Genomic DNA, 15,895 nt, shown 5'->3' with positions numbered 1-15,895 from the left:
TATACAAAGTTTAAAGTTATTTGCTGGAGATTTGGACTAGTTTTATACAAGAATTGCAAGTGAAAATCGTACAAAAATTTCGTCAGAGATGCTTATATACTTTTATACAAAGAGATACATTATGTATATAGTTGTATAAAAGTGTATAAAGATATATAATCACAGAGTGAAAATATTCTTGATACACTATGTATATAGGTGTATAAGAAGAAGAAGAAGAAGAAGAAGAAGAAGAAGAAGAAAATGCGAAAAATTCACCAAATACATGTAAATAATGTATCAACCTTGTATACAGTAGTGTATAAGAGGCGTTTATACACTATTATATACTATTTATACAATATTATACATTATTATACAAATGAATCCCATCAATGGAGTTTCACGTGTTCTTCTTCTTCCTTGGGCATCCTCTGAAATTTAACTCAAATATAGCCTAAATCTACTCCAAATCACTTGAAATTTAAGTTTTGAACTCATCTTGATGATTTCAATCAATTGGGACAACACTCATTCCAAACAACTAACAAATTGAAAAACTCAATTTCTGAAATCGAATCTTTGAACCACCTGTAGTGGTGACTTATTTTTCAAATCCTTAGTTAACCATTGGAATCCAGAAAAGAATTGAAGTAGAATAACAATAACAGAGAATTTTGTGGTGCAAAGGCTGACACAGGAAGAAGAAGAAGAACGAAGAAAAAAGGGGAGCTAACTGGTGAAAAGTAATTTTCAAGTTATGTACAACCTGGGCTACACTGGGGAAGGACTTCAAACGTGGGCCGTTTTCTGATGGGTTGTTGGGCCAAATGATAAGGGATGTAATTCGCCCTAATTAAATACTAGTTAAGTCAAAAAAAGAAGAAGATAAGGCAATAAAACAAAAAAGGAGTCACGTGACTAACCCATAAAGCGGGTATTGAAAGGAAAACAAAGGGCTTAATGCCTTGAACAAAACAGAAAGCATTTTGTTTTCTCACGCAGACAAAAGCTTAAAGCCTTATGCGAAACGGAGGCAGCCGCAAAGTTACTCACGCACAAAAAATTCTAGGGTTCTTTACAAGTCATTAATTCTTGGATTCAGGTATATAAAATTTCCTCTTGTCAATTATCCTACCGTAGTGGCAGGTAGGAATTGAATGGTTAATTCCCTTCTTCCTCTGTATCAATAGTAAGTTCAATGTTTAGGTGTGAAAATTTTAAATTAATTAAAATGCACTGGTTGTTGTAGAATCAATTGCTTGACGAGTATAAATTGGACTGGGTCCTACGTATTGGCTCAAGGAGTTTTGAGGTGAGTTGATATAACCCTTTTCTAAAGTGGTTTAACTCACAAAAGTACGCATACAAGGTGTTTGATGAGTTGCTTAAAAGAGTTAATATGTACTTAATTGGAGCGAGTGAATACCTTTCAACTTAGAATTGTCCTAGCTAAGGTTTAGAAGATTTATATGTGCATAAATTTTCAGATTTTTGTGTTATTCTTATATGCCATTTTCATGTTGGAAATTCATGAAGAAGCAATAATCATTAGAAATACTTTTGAATGTTTATTTCATTCTTATGTCATGCTTTACATTTTAGGATACTAGTATGAGTATGTATAGGATGTTCTAGAAAAGATTTAGACTTGAAAAGTCACAAGAAAAAGTTTTAGAAAGAAAAGATTTTTGGGAGTATCCTCTATTCTGAGAAGGGGTCATCGTCCAAGTCGAGGGTCCTGACCAAGGCGTTGACTTCATGAAACTACTTGTGCCAAAGTAGGGAACATACGAGCCGAGGGTCTCGTTGTTGAGAATTTACTTAGCCAGGCTAAGGTATGATACATGAGCGCTGAGAACCATAAAGCGAGTGACACCTCGTGGATTGGGCCTATTCGATCAGGTTGGGATCGAACCCGTGCCAATCACACGGTGACTAAGACAGAAATAAGTCAGGATAGTTGAAACTCCCGAAGTATAAAGTGAAGTATTTTTCTTATAAGAAAGAAAAAAAAAGAATTTCTTTTAGAATATTCATAAACTGCTATTATGCATTTATTTTAGAATTGTTCTTATAAGCTTTATGTTTTACATGCATTTAGAATCTTTACTCGTAATGTATATTTTATTAAAGTTTCGTCCCCTGTCGTTGAGACTCACTGAGTACAATGGATGGTACTGTCGTTCTCTTTTGGGAACCTATGTTGGTCTGCGGTACAACGTAGGAACCGGTTTTGTAGGCGAGCAGGCTATGGGTTAGGACTTCCCTCTCTCCCAATGCTATTGGTGAGCTCCGCTTTTGTTCGTGGAGTATTCCTTGGAGTCATCTTAGTTTAGTTATTTATTTGTTTACTTGGAGAACTAGTCAGACAATCTCATGTCTTAAGTAGTGCGTCAGTTTATCAGTAGAGGCTTCATGGACATAGTCGTTGGGTTAAGATTCAGATGTTTTTGATAATAACTTAGCAGTATTTCAGTGGTTACTACGAATAAAATTTTGGAGTTAGTTTATTTTAAATATTTAAATTAATTAAAGGTATTTTGTTTAAAGTATTGCCTGGTTGCATATAAAGTTTGAACTTATAATAGATTTGATAAGTGCAGATGGTTCGCTCGGTCATGTTTAGTGATCGGGTGCCGGTCACGGCTTGTTCAGAAAACAGGTCGTGACAAACTTGGTATCAGAGCCTCAAGTTTATAAAGTCCTAGGGGTCTATGAAGTCATGTTAGTAGAGTCTTGTTTATGGGTATGAAGCGCGCCATACTTATAAACAGGAGGCTACTAATATTTAGGAAAAGTCTCATTTTTTTCATACTTTAGATCGTGCAGTAGAGCCTACCTCTAAGAAATTATCTAATGTATTCGTTTCTCCAAAACTCGCAGAAATGGCTCATACTCGCAACTCTGACACTGACACTTAGGATGCTGCTCAAGAAACTATTGCTACTATTACGGCTCAAGGTAGAACTAAGAAGGCTTTAACTCAGAAAAGGAAGGGTAAATCCACAAAGGGGGTTCAAGTACTCCGAGTTGAACATGAAGAAGGTGTGGAGCATGATGATACAGTACCTCAGGATCCAGTGCCGCCCTCAAAAGCAGCTCTGGCTCAGACAACTATATCTCCAGATGTGGGTCAGATGTTTAATGCTGTTAATAGTGCTATGGAGATGTTTAAAGCCTTCATGGCCAACCAGAATGAGAGAAGAGATGAGATTCCACCTCAATCAAATAGACAGAACAATTTTGAGTCCTCAAGAGTGAATGAATTTTTAAAGTTGAGTCCTCCATTGTTCCATGGTTCTATAGATGATGAAGATCCAATGTTGTGGCTGGAGGGTGTCAAGAAAGCCCTCCGAGCGATGAAGGCATTTGATGATGAAGCTGTGGAGCTGGCTGCTTACCAACTTAGAGATGTGGCTCGCGCTTGGTTTGAGATGTGGGAAAATGAAAGAGATGAAGATGATGGTCCGCCTACTTTGGAAGAATTTGAAGAGGCCTTCATGGCTAACTTTATCCCGGAAGAGGATAGGGAAGCTAAGGCTACAGAGTTTGAAAAACTCAAGCAAGGGAATAAAAGTGTGCAAGAGTACTACATGGAATTAATAAGGTTGGCTAAGCATGCTCCTCACATGGTTAAGACAGAAAAAGCAAAGATTCGCTGGTTTGTTGGCGGTTTGGCTTACCACATTAAGGATACGGCATCAACTGCAGCGGTAGGAATGACAACTTTCTCCTTTGTGGTGGAATTCGCCAAGCACTTAGAAAAAGATAGACAACAAAGGAGTGAAGAAAAAGAGCATAACAAGAAATCCCGGATAGCGGGCAAGTTTAATGGTACATCTAGCGGAGGTGGTGTGATGACCCACAATGTCATCTTATATTTTAGAACTCGAATCTGCGCTCTTAAGCCTTAAAAATCTCATTTTTACCCTCCTCGATTTGCGTGCGCAGTCAGGACAGGTTTCCGGAAAGCTTTTATGTTAAAAATTGATGAAAATAAGAATTTATACCTTAAAAGTTAATTTTAGTTGACTTCGGTCATTATTTTTAGTAAACGGGACCGAATCCATATTTTAACGGTCTCGGTGGGTCCGTATCGAATTATGGGACCTCAACGTATGCCCGGAATCGAATTCAGAGGTCCCTAGCTCAAGTTATGAATTTTTGATGAAAATTAAAAGTTTGAAAATTAATTATTTTCAAGAATTGATTGATGTTTGACATTGTTAGTGCCGGATCCGTATTCTGGTTTCGGAGCCCGGTACAGGTTCATTATGATATTTAAGACTTGTCTGTGAAATTTGGTGAGAAACAGAGTTGATTTGATGTGATTCGGACGTCCAGTTGAGAAGATATAAATTTTAAAGTGTTCTTGAGAATTTCATTTGATTTGGTGCTAAATTCGTAGTTCTAGGTGTTATTTTGGCAATTTGATCGCGCGAGCAAGTCCGTATGATATTTTTAGACTTGTGGGCATGTTCGGTTTGGAGCCCCGAGGGCTCGGGTGAGTTTCGGATAGGCCACGAGATGTTTTGAACTTAGAAAATTTTGCTGGTATAACTGAATATGTTGCAGGCCTCTGATCTCGCAATTGCGAGATCAAGCATCGCAAATGCAAACATAACGGGGTCCGCAATTGCGAGGCTTTCATTGCAATTGCGATCAGAAGCCTGGGCCAGCAGTTCTCGCATTTGCGAGGTTACCTTCGCAATTGCGAAGGGAGTCTGGGAAGGGGAGGTTCGCAAATGCGAACATCTACTCGCATTTGCGAGGTTCAGTGGTCGCAAATGCGACACTTTCCTCGCATCTGCGAAGGCAGCAGGATTGTAAAGGGCATCGCAATTGCGATTGTTCCTTCGCATTTGCGAAGCTCAGGTCGCAATTGCGACACCTGCATCTAAGTAAAAGGGACTTAGACAAGATTTTTCATTCATTCTTTAAATTTTCAAAACCTAAACCTCAAGGGGCGATTTTCCAATGACCAATTCTTCCCCAAATCATAGGTATGTGATTCTAAACCATTTTCTTTCAATTACCCATTACATTTTAAGATTTATCAACCTAAAATCTAGAGTTTTCATGGTAGAATTAGGGGTTAGGGTAGAAACTAGGGATTTCAGGAATTGAGGATTTAGACCTCAATTTGAGGTCGGATTCCAAAACTAATTACATATTCAGGCTCGGGGGTGAATGGGTAAAAGGATTTTGGTCTGAACCTCGGGTTTTGACCAAGAGAGCCCGGGGTCAATTTTTTTAACTTTTTGGAGGAAAATTTTGGGAAATTTAATTTATGCAATATAATTGATTTCTTAAGCAATATTTGATATTATTGAGTCATTTTTGAATAGATAAGAGTGGTTTGGAGGTGAATTCCAAAGGAAAAGCTGTGATTGAGAATTAAGTGGCCTTCGGAATAAGGTAAGTGTTGTGTCTAACCCTGACTTGAGGGAATTAGGAACCTTAGATTATTTGCTAAGTGAAATTCATGTGAGCGGCGTATATGTGAGGTGACGAGTACTTATGCGCCGCCAATTTACCTGTTTTTTCATGTTTCTTCCGTTTTTCTTATATTGTCTCTTTCCTATGCCTAATTGCTACATGTTTATACTAGTGTTGTTAAATTGACTGTCATTATCATGTTTACGAATTTTCTGTTGGTAATCGAGTATTATTTAAAAGTTGAGATTTATATTGTGGAACCAAATGTTGAAGTAAGGTTTGTACTTGTTATTCTATCTCCCTATTGTTATTTATGCATTGCATTATGGTAAGGGAGAGTGTTAATGCACGAAGGGTGATGCCATGCCATATTGTGAGTGTTAAAAGCACGAAGGGTGATGCCGAGCCATATTGTGAGTGTTAAAAGCACGAAGGGTGATGTCGTGCCATATTATGAGTGTAAAAGCACGAAGGGTGATGCCGTGCCATGATATGAGAGTTATTGCATGAAGGGTGATGCCGTGCTGTTTCTATTGATTTTTATGGTGAGATTGAGAGTAAAAGCACGAAGGGTGATGCCGTGCATTTTTCCTTACTGTATTCACTTTTCCTGTTGATTCATGGTATATTGAATGCTCCGGTGATTATTCTGTTGTAGTTCTTTATCTTGTATTCCCCTCAGTATGTTCCCCTCCCGACATTTCCTGTTTAGTTCTTCATTTCTGTTATTTGTATATACACTGTTAAATTGTACAGGTTGATTTGTAGGTGCCTTGCCTTAGCCTCGTCACTACTTCATCGAGGTTAGGCTCGACACTTACCAGTACATGGGGTCGGTTGTACTGATGCTGCAATCTGCACTTTCTGTGCAGATTTTGATACCGACCCAGATTGATAGAGATTTTGTTATTGGTCCGCTGTCCGGAGACTCAACGTAGATCTGTCGGCATTCATAGACCTTGAAGTCCCCGTCTATATTTTATGCCCTACTGTTTTCTTTCATCCAGACAGTTGCATTTCTTTCAGACTATTACTTGTAGTAAATTCTAGAATGCTCGTGAATTGTGACTCCAGATCCCGGTGGCAGTAATTAATATAGTCTTATGATATTCCGCACTTATTATATTTTATCTTAGTTGATTATTGTTAATTACTGAATGAGAATAAGAAATTGGTTTAATGATTCTCTGACGTTGGCTTGCCTAGCAAGTGAAATGTTAGGCGCCATCACGGTCCTGTCGGTGGGAAATTTTGTGTTGTGATAGTTGGTATCAGAGCACTAGGTTACATAGGCTCACGAGTCACGAGCAAGCTTAGTAGAGTCTGAAGGATCGGTACGGAGACGTCTGTACTTATCTTTCAGAGGCTATGGAGTTTAGGAACAATTTCACTTCTATTCTACTCTGTCGTGCGATTTCATTCTATCATTGGCGATTGAACTTTTCTATTCTTGTCCTCTCTCAAATGGCGAGAACACGTACTGTGTCTACAGTCGGACATGAGCTAGATCCCCCAGTGACAGCTACTACTAGGGGCAAAGGCCGAGGTCAAAGTCGCGCTAGAGGCCGAGGTAGAAGCAGAGGTAGAGCTCAGTCCAGAGTTCGAGAAGCCGCACCTGTTGTAGAACCTTAGGTGGATCTTCAGGAGGAGGTTCCAGTTCAGAATGTACCAATTGGGCCAGTTCAGGTCCCGGAAGGTTTATAGCCACTCCAGTGCTTTAGGACGCTCTAGTCCGTTTGGTGAGTTTTATGGAGGGCGTGGCCCATAATGGTACATTTCCAGTGGCGCCAGCCGTCTTACAGGCTGGGGGAGGAGCACAAACTCCCACTACTCCCGCGGCGGAGCAGATAGCTCCCCAGAATCAGGCTCCAGCAGCCCCGCCAGTTAGGGTAGTTCAGCCGGTTGTTGCGGCATAGACCAGTGATAGGCCCGCCATGTCTTTTAAGGCCTTATTGAGACTGGATAAGTTTACCAAGCTCTTTCCAGTCCACTTCAGTGGTACACCTTCTAAGGACCCACAGGATTATCTTGAACGCTGCCATGAGGTGCTACGGAACATGGGCATAGTTGAGACCAATAGGGTTGATTTTGCTGTATTTCAGATGACGGGTTCCGCCAGGAGATGGTGGAGGGATTATACATTGACTAGACTAATTGGATTGCCTGCACTTATCTGGGAGCAGTTCTCTCAACTATTTCTGGAGAAGTTCCTTTCTGTTACACTGAGAGAGGACTTCCACAAGCAATTTGAGCATCTACAGAAGGGCAGTATGACTGTTACTCAGTACGAGTCCCATTTTGTGGATTTGGCTCGTCATGGTCTCCTCTTACTACCTACTGAGGGAGAGAGAGTGAGGAGGTTTATTGAGGGACTCACTCACCCTATCAGGCTTCAGATGGCCAAGGAGACCGGAAGTGAGATTTCTTTTCAATCGGCTGCTAATGTCGCGAGGAGGATCGAGATAGTTCTTGCACAGGAGAGAGGGCATAGGTCTGATATGAGGCCTTGTCAGTTTGGTGGTTTTAGTGGTGCCTCATCTGGAGGCAGGGGTACTTATGGCAGGGGTCAGGTACCTAGAGGTGGAGGTCAGACCGTTAGAGGTGGAGGTCAGACCGTTAGAGGTTGAGGTCAGACCGTTAGAGGTGGAGGACAAGCAGGTAGAAGGCGTCCTAGAGGTGGAGACCCATCTGTTGTTATATTTGTTTTATGGTATGGCAGAGGTCGTTACATCAGATGGTGCCGTTATGGGTACGACCTCGATTTAAAATAAAGGAATAATTTCCTTAACTTGATTTTGTTCTGAGTATCAAGACGAGTCCTCCTATTGTGCTCCACTTATGAGTGAGCTTCGTAATTCTATAATCTATTTATGTGTTTACTCCTATTGGGAGACTCTATGGAGATAACTATGCCTATTATTCCATGTTGGTCACTAATAAGAGTTGTGAGGCCAAATGTGGCTTTCTGTTATTCATTTCGGTAAGTTTTGATGTAATTTACGGATAATTAATTACAAATTACGAATTATATGCCCTACTGGTGTGGGGTTCATTACGTGTTGTGATTTTGTGTAACCGAAATTATGTAAAAGAAGAAAATGGAAATTTTCTATTGGCACGATATGTATATTACTTGTGATCCAGAACTGAGGACGAGATCCTTGCATTTTAAATATAAATCGATATGTTTAAACTGGGCTACGAGCTGCGGTGAAAGTTATATAAGGATGAGATCCTTATGAGGAAAAATTCTTGTGTTTAAGTTTTCCCTTGTGAAATTAAATTTGTACTATAGTACTAATAGGGAGTCATGCCTATTAGGCTTATTTGAGAATTCTTATATGAAATTCTCTGTGCATATTTGCCAAAATATTAAATTTTGTAATTATTGAGTTTTTAACCTACGAGGTAGGTGCTCGCCCAGGTGGCGTTAAATGTTACTCGTTAATTCGGGTAAATAATTATGAGGTCTTCATACCTCACATCTCGTTATCAGAATTATGAAGGTTTGCAACGAGAGTTTTTATTAACATGAGGTTAATTGGCAATTCAGTAATTGATCATGAACAACTATTAAGAACAAATATCCACTGCCAAGAATTGATGACTTATTTGATCAGCTTCAGGGTGCCAAGGTATTTTCAAAGATCGATTTGAGGTTTGGTTACCATCAGTTAAAGATTAGGGCATCTGATGTCCCTAAGACAACTTTTCAGATTTGGTATGGGCATTATGAGTTTCTAGTGATGTTATTTGGGCTGACAAATGCTCCAGCAACATTCATGGATTTGATGAACCGGGTGTTCAAACCCTACTTGGATTCCTTTGTGGTTGTGTTTATTGATGATATCTTGATCTACTCCCACAGTCGAGAGGAGCATGAGCAACACCTTCAGATCGTTCTTCAGACTCTGAAAGACAACCAATTATATGCTAAGTTCTCAAAATGCGAGTTTGGGTTGAGTTCAGTTGCTTTCTTGGGTCACGTTGTATCAGTAGAGGGTATTCAGGTGGATCCTAAGAAGATTGAGGCAGTCCAAAACTGGCCTAGACCCACATCAGCTACACAGATCCGTAGTTTCCTGGGTTTGGCGGGCTATTATCGTCGATTTGTGGAGGGGTTTTCATCCATAGCAGCCCCGTTGACCAGATTGACCCAGAAGGGTGCCCCGTTTAGGTGGTCAGACGAGTGTGAAGCAAGCTTTCAGAAGCTCAAGACTGCTTTGACCACGACACCGGTATTGGTGTTACCCACAGGTTCATGATCTTATATAGTATATTGTGACGCATCTCGTATTGGTCTGGGTGCGGTATTGATGCAGGGTGGCAAGGTTATTTCATATGCTTCGCGGCAGCTGAAGGTTCATGAGAAGAATTACCCTGTTTATGATCTAGAGTTGGCAGCCATTATTCACGCGCTGAAGATTTGGAGGCACTATCTTTACGGCGTTCCATGTGAGGTATTCACTGATCATTGGAGCTTGCATTATTTGTTCAAGGAGGAGGAACTCAATTTGAGGCAGCAGAGGTGGCTGGAGCTATTGAAAGACTATGATATCACCATATTGTATCATCCTGGGAAGGCCAATGTGGTGGCTGATGCTTTGAGTAGAAAGTCAGTCAGTATGGGTAGCGTTGCATATATTCCAGTTGGTGAGAGACCGCTTGCATTGGATGTTTAGGCCTTGGCCAACCAGTTCATGAGGTTAGATGTTTCCGAGCCCAGTCGTGTTCTAGCTTGTACAGTTGCCCGGTCTTCTTTGTTTGAGCGCATCATAGATCGGTAGGATGATGATCCTCATTTACTTGTCCTTAGAGACACAGTGCGGCACGGTGGTGCCAAGCAAGTTACTGTTGGAAATGATGAAGTTTTGAGGATGCAGGGTCGTATTTGTGTGCCTAATGTGGATGAACTTCGTGAGTTGATCCTTGAGGAGTCCTACAGTTCCCGGTATTCTATTCATCCGGGCGCCGCCAAGATGTATCGAGACTTGAGGCAGCATTATTGGTGGAGGCGAATAAAGAAGGACATAGTTGCCTATGTAGCTCAGTGCCTAAATTGCCATCAGGTAAAGTGTGAGCATCAGAGACTTGGTGGTTTACTTTAGAGGTTAGATATTCCTGAGTGGAAGTGGGAGCGTATCACTATGGATTTTGTTGTTGGACTCCCACGGACTCAGAGGAAGTTCGATGCAGTTTGGGTTATTGTGGACAGGCTGACTAAGTCAGTGCATTTCATTCCTGTGGCAGTTACCTATTCCTCGGAGCGGTTGGCAGAGATTTACATTCGTGAGATCCTTCGTCTTCACGGTGTGCCCGTGTCTATCATATTTGATCGAGGTACGCAGTTTACCTCGCACTTTTGGAGGACAGTACAACGTGAGTTAAGTACACGGGTTGAGTTGAGCATAACATTCCATCCTTAGACGGACGGAGAGTCCGAGCATACTATTCAGATTTTGGAAGATATGCTCCGTGCCCGTGTTATTGACTTTGGAGGTTCTTGGGATCAGTTCTTGCCGTTAGCGGAGTTTGCCTACAATAACAGCTACCAGTCGAACATTCAGATGGCTCCCTATGAGGCATTATATGGTAGACGATGTAGGTCGCCAGTTGGGTGGTTTGAGCCGGGGGAGGCTCGGTTATTGGGTACAGATTTAGTTCAGGAGGCCTTGGACAAGGTCAAGATTATACAGGATCGACTTCGTATAGCTCAGTCCAGGCAAAAGAGTTATGCCGACCGTAGAGTTCGTGATGTGGAATTCATGGTCGGAGAGAGGGTATTACTTCGGGTATCGCCCGTGAAGGGTGTTATGAGATTTTGGAAGAAGGGAAAGTTGAGCCCTAGGTATATCGGGCCATTTGAGATCCTTGAGAGAGTGGGGGAGGTAGCTTACAGGCTTGCGTTGCCACCTAGTTTAGCAGTTGTTCATCCGGTATTCCATGTGTCCATGCTTTGATAGTATCACGGTGATCCATCCCATGTGTTAGATTTCAGCTCTGTCCAATTGGATAAGGATTTGACTTACGAGGAGGAGCCGGTAGCAATTCTAGCCCAGCAAGTTCGCCAGTTGAGATCAAAGAGTTACCCTTCAGTTCAAGTGCAGTGGAGAGGTCAGCCTATTGAGGCAGCTACTTGGGAGTCCGAGTCTGATATGCGGAGTAGATATCCCCACTTTTTCACCAGCCCAGGTACTTTTCTATGTCCGTTCGAGGACGAACGGTTGTTTTAGAGGTGGAGAATGTGATGACCTAAAAGGTCATCTTATGTTTTAGAACTCGAATCTGCGATCTTAAGCCTTAAAAATCTCATTTTTACCCACCTCAATTTGCGTGCGCAATCTGGGCAGGTTTCCGAAAAGCTTTTATGTTGAAAATTGATGAAAATAAGAATTTATGCCTTAAAAGTTGATTTTAGTTGACTTCGGTCAACATTTTTGGTAAACGGGCCCGGATCCATATTTTGATGGTCCCGGTGGGTCCGTATCAAATTATGGGACCTGGGCGTATGCCCGGAATCGAATTCGGAGGTCCCTAGCTCAAGTTATGAATTTTTGATAAAAATTAAAAGTTTGAAAATTAATTATTTTCAAGAATTGATTGATGTTTGACATTGTTAGTGCCGGATCCGTATTCTGGTTTTGGAGCCTGGTATAGGTTCATTATGATATTTAAGACTTGTCTGTGAAATTTGGTGAGAAACGGAGTTGATTTGACGTGATTCAGACGTCCAGTTGAGAAGATATGTATTTTAAAATGTTCTTGAGAATCCCATTTGATTTGGTGCTAAATTCATAGTTCTAGGTGTTATTTTGGCGATTTGATCGCGCGAGCAAATCCGTATGATGTTTTTAGACTTATGGGCATGTTCGGTTTGGATCCTCGAGGGCTTAGGTGAGTTTCGGATAGGCCACAGGATGTTTTGAACTTAGAAAATTTTGCTGGTATAACTGAACATGTTGTAGGCCTCTGATCTTGCAATTGCGAGATCAAGCATCACAAATGTGAACATAACGGGGTCCGCAATTGTGAGGCTTTCATCGCAATTGCGATCAGAAGCCTGGCCAGCAGTTCTCGCATTTGCCAGGTTACCTTTGCAATTGCGAAGGGAGTCTGGGAAGGGCAGGTTCGCAAATTCGAACATCTACTCGCATTTGCGAAGGCAGAAGGATTGTGAAGGGCATCGTAATTGCGATTGTTCCTTCGCATTTGCGAAGCTCAGGTCGCAATTGCGACACATGCAGTTGAGTAAAAGGGACTTAGGCGGGATTTTTCATTCATTCTTCAAATTTTCAAAACCTAAACCTCAAGGGGCGATTTTTCAAAGACCAATTCTTCCCCAAATATTAGGTAAGTGATTCTAAACCATTTTCTTTCAATTACCCATTACATTTTATGAATTATCAACCTAAAATCTTGAGTTTTCATGATAGAATTAGAGGTTAGGGTAGAAACTAGAGATTTCGGGAATTTGAGGATTTAGACCTCAATTTGAGGTCGGATTCCAAAACTAATTACATATTCGGGCTAGAGGGTGAATGGGTAAAAGGATTTTGGCCCGAACCTCGGGTTTTTACCAAGCCGGGCCGGGGTCGATTTTTTAACTTTTTGGAGGAAAATTTGGAAAATTTAATTTATGTAATATAATTGATTTCTTAAGCAATATATGATATTATTGAGTCATTTTTGAATAGATAAGAGTGGTTTGGAGGTGAATTTCAAAGGAAAAGCTGTTATTGAGAATTAAGTGGCCTTCGGAACAAGGTAAGTATTGTGTCTAACCCTGACTTGAGGGAATTAGGAACCTTAGATTATTTGCTAAGTGATATTCATGTGAGCGGCGTATATGTGAGGTGACGAGTACTTATGCGCCGCCAATTTACCTGTTTTTCCATGTTTCTTCCGTTTTTCTTATATTGTCTCTTTCCTATGCCTAATTGCTACATGTTTATACTAGTGTTGTTAAATTGATCGTCATTATCATGTTTACGGATTTTCTATTGGTAATCGAGTATTTATTTAAAAGTTAAGATTTATATTGTGGAACCAAATATTGAAGTAAGGTTTGTACTTGTTATTCTATCTCCCTATTATTATTTATGCATTGCATTATGGCAAGGGAGAGTGTTAATGTATGAAGGGTGATGTCGTGCCATATTGTGAGTGTTAAAAGCACGAAGGGTGATGCCGTGTCATATTGTGAGTGTAAAAGCACGAAGGGTGATGCCGTGCCATATTGTGAGTGTACAAGCACGAAGGGTGATGCCGTTCTATGATATGAGAGTTAATGCACGAAGGGTGATGCCGTGCCGTTTCTATTGATTTTTATGGTGAGATTGAGAGTAAAATCACGAAGGGTGATGCCGTGAATTTTTCCTTACTGTATTCACTATTTCTTTTGATTCATGGTATATTGACTGCTCCGGTGATCATTCTGTTGTAGTTCTTTATCTTGTATTCCCCTCAGTATGTTCCCCTCCTGACATTTCCTGTTTAGTTCTTTATTTCTGTTATTTGTATATACACTGTTAAATTGTACAGGTTGATTTGTAGGTGCCTTACCTTAGCCTCATCACTACTTTGTCGAGGTTAGGCTCGACACTTACCAGTACATGGGGTCAGTTGTACTGATGTTACACTCTGCACTTTCTGTGCAGATTTTGATACCGGCTCAGGTTGATCGAGATTTTGTTATTAATCCGCTGTCCGGAGACTCAAGGTAGATCTGTCGGCATTCACAGACCTTGAAGCCCCGTCTATCTTTTATGCCCCACTGTTTTCTTTCATCCAGACAGTTGCATTTATTTCAGACTATTACTTGTAGTAAATTCTAGAATGCTCATGAATTGTGACTCCAGATCCCGGTGACAGTAATTAATACAGTCTTATGATATTTCACACTTATTATATTTCATCTTAGTTAATTATTGTTAATTACTGAATGGGAATAAGGAATTGGTTTAATGATTCTCTGACGTTAGCTTGCCTAGCAAGTGAAATGTTAGGCGCCATCACGGTCCCGTCGGTGGGAAATTTTGGGTCGTGACAGTAGAAGGGGTTCCTCCAATAAGGAGTCATTAGCTCCAACTTAGTCCAGTCATCAGTCAGGTGGTGGGTCTTCTTTCAGACGTACTCAGAGTTATGGAAACCAGTCTCGCTAGAATCAAAATTTTAGGACATCATCCTTACATAGCCAGAGTCATGTTGAGCAACATTCACAACAACAAGGTCTTTGTGGAACATGTAAGCGGCAACATTCAGGTCAGTGCGAGCTCGGGTTTCATGGTTGCTATCATTGCAGAGACATTGGTCATATAAAGGCAAACTGCCCAAAGTTGCGACGTAATTTCAGTGGGGGATCAACTTGTCCTTCTAGTTCCTCAGCTGTTACAGTTGCTCCACCTCAGGCTCGTGGTTCTCATAATCAGGCCGGGCATGGAGCACGCATAGGTGCAAATCGAGTTACTCAGAGAGTGGGACAACCCCGTTTGTTTGCTACACTTGATCGTCAGAGTGCAGAGGCATCTGCATAAGTTATTACATGTATACTTCTAGTCTGCTCACATAACGATTATGCCATAATTGATCCAGGTTCAACGTTTTTGTATGTGACTCCATACTTTGCAATTAACCTCGGGCTAGAACCGGAACAACTTAGTGAGCCATTCCTAGTATCTACTCCAGTTGGCGAGTCAGTGAAAGCCACGAGAGTCTATAGAGGTTGTATAGTTTCAATCCAAGGTCGCAGCACCGAGGCCGATCTCATAGAGTTAGAAATGGTAGATTTCGATGTGATCATGGGTATGGATTGGTTGTCTTCCTGCTATGCCATGTTAGATTGTCGTGCCAAGATAGTCAGGTTCCAATTTCCAAATGAAGAAGTCTTAGAGTGGAAGGGTAGTTCAGCATCGTTGGTAGGTAAGTTTATTTCTTACCTTAAGGCACAACGAATGATCGGCAAAAGGGTGTCTTGCCTATTTGGCTCACATCATTAATGTAGAATCAGAACCACCAGCTCTTCAGTCTGTGCCAATTGTTAGAGAATTCCTAGAAATTTTCCCAGATGACCTTCCCGGACTTCCTCCTAAAAGAATCATAGACTTTGGCATTGATCTCATGCCAGGCACTCAGCCCATATCTATACCTCCTTATAGGATGGCTCCAACAGAACTTAATGAGTTGAGAGAACAGTTGAAAGACCTTCTTGACAAGGGCTTCATCAGGCCGAGTGTTTCATCGTAGGGTGACCCGGTCTTATTTGTCAAGAAGAAAGATGGGGTCTCAGAATGTGCGTCGACTATCGGGAGTTGAATAAAGTTACCATTAAGAACAAGTACCCAATGCCAAGGATTGATGATTTATTTGATCAACTTCAGGGTGCAAAGTACTTTTCAAAGATAGACTTGAGGTCGGGGTACTATCAGTTGAGAATCAGAGAAGAGGATATATCTAAAACAACCTTTAGAACTCGCTA

At 41.0% G+C, this 15,895-nt stretch overlaps 2 protein-coding genes across 2 annotated transcripts; both read left to right on the top strand.

Moving 5' to 3' along the window:
• Positions 1 to 2,149: 2,149 nt before the first annotated feature.
• LOC138894635 (uncharacterized) lies at positions 2,150 to 3,896 on the top strand. The gene is made up of 2 exons (XM_070179348.1): positions 2,150 to 2,188; positions 2,904 to 3,896. The coding sequence occupies exons 1-2, from the start codon at positions 2,150 to 2,152 to the stop codon at positions 3,894 to 3,896; spliced, it is 1,032 nt and encodes a 343-aa protein (XP_070035449.1).
• Positions 3,897 to 15,197: 11,301 nt separating this feature from the next.
• On the top strand, positions 15,198 to 15,663 carry LOC117278621 (uncharacterized). Its single transcript, XM_070179347.1, has 2 exons — positions 15,198 to 15,339; positions 15,422 to 15,663. The coding sequence occupies exons 1-2, from the start codon at positions 15,198 to 15,200 to the stop codon at positions 15,661 to 15,663; spliced, it is 384 nt and encodes a 127-aa protein (XP_070035448.1).
• The last annotated feature ends 232 nt before the right edge of the window (positions 15,664 to 15,895 follow it).

The sequence above is a fragment of the Nicotiana tomentosiformis genome, chromosome 6 (genome assembly GCF_000390325.3).
Source record: "Nicotiana tomentosiformis chromosome 6, ASM39032v3, whole genome shotgun sequence".
Classification (NCBI taxonomy): Eukaryota; Viridiplantae; Streptophyta; class Magnoliopsida; order Solanales; family Solanaceae; genus Nicotiana; species Nicotiana tomentosiformis.
The sequence above is the reverse complement of the archived record's forward strand: the minus strand, read 5'-3'. Positions and strand labels throughout refer to the sequence as shown.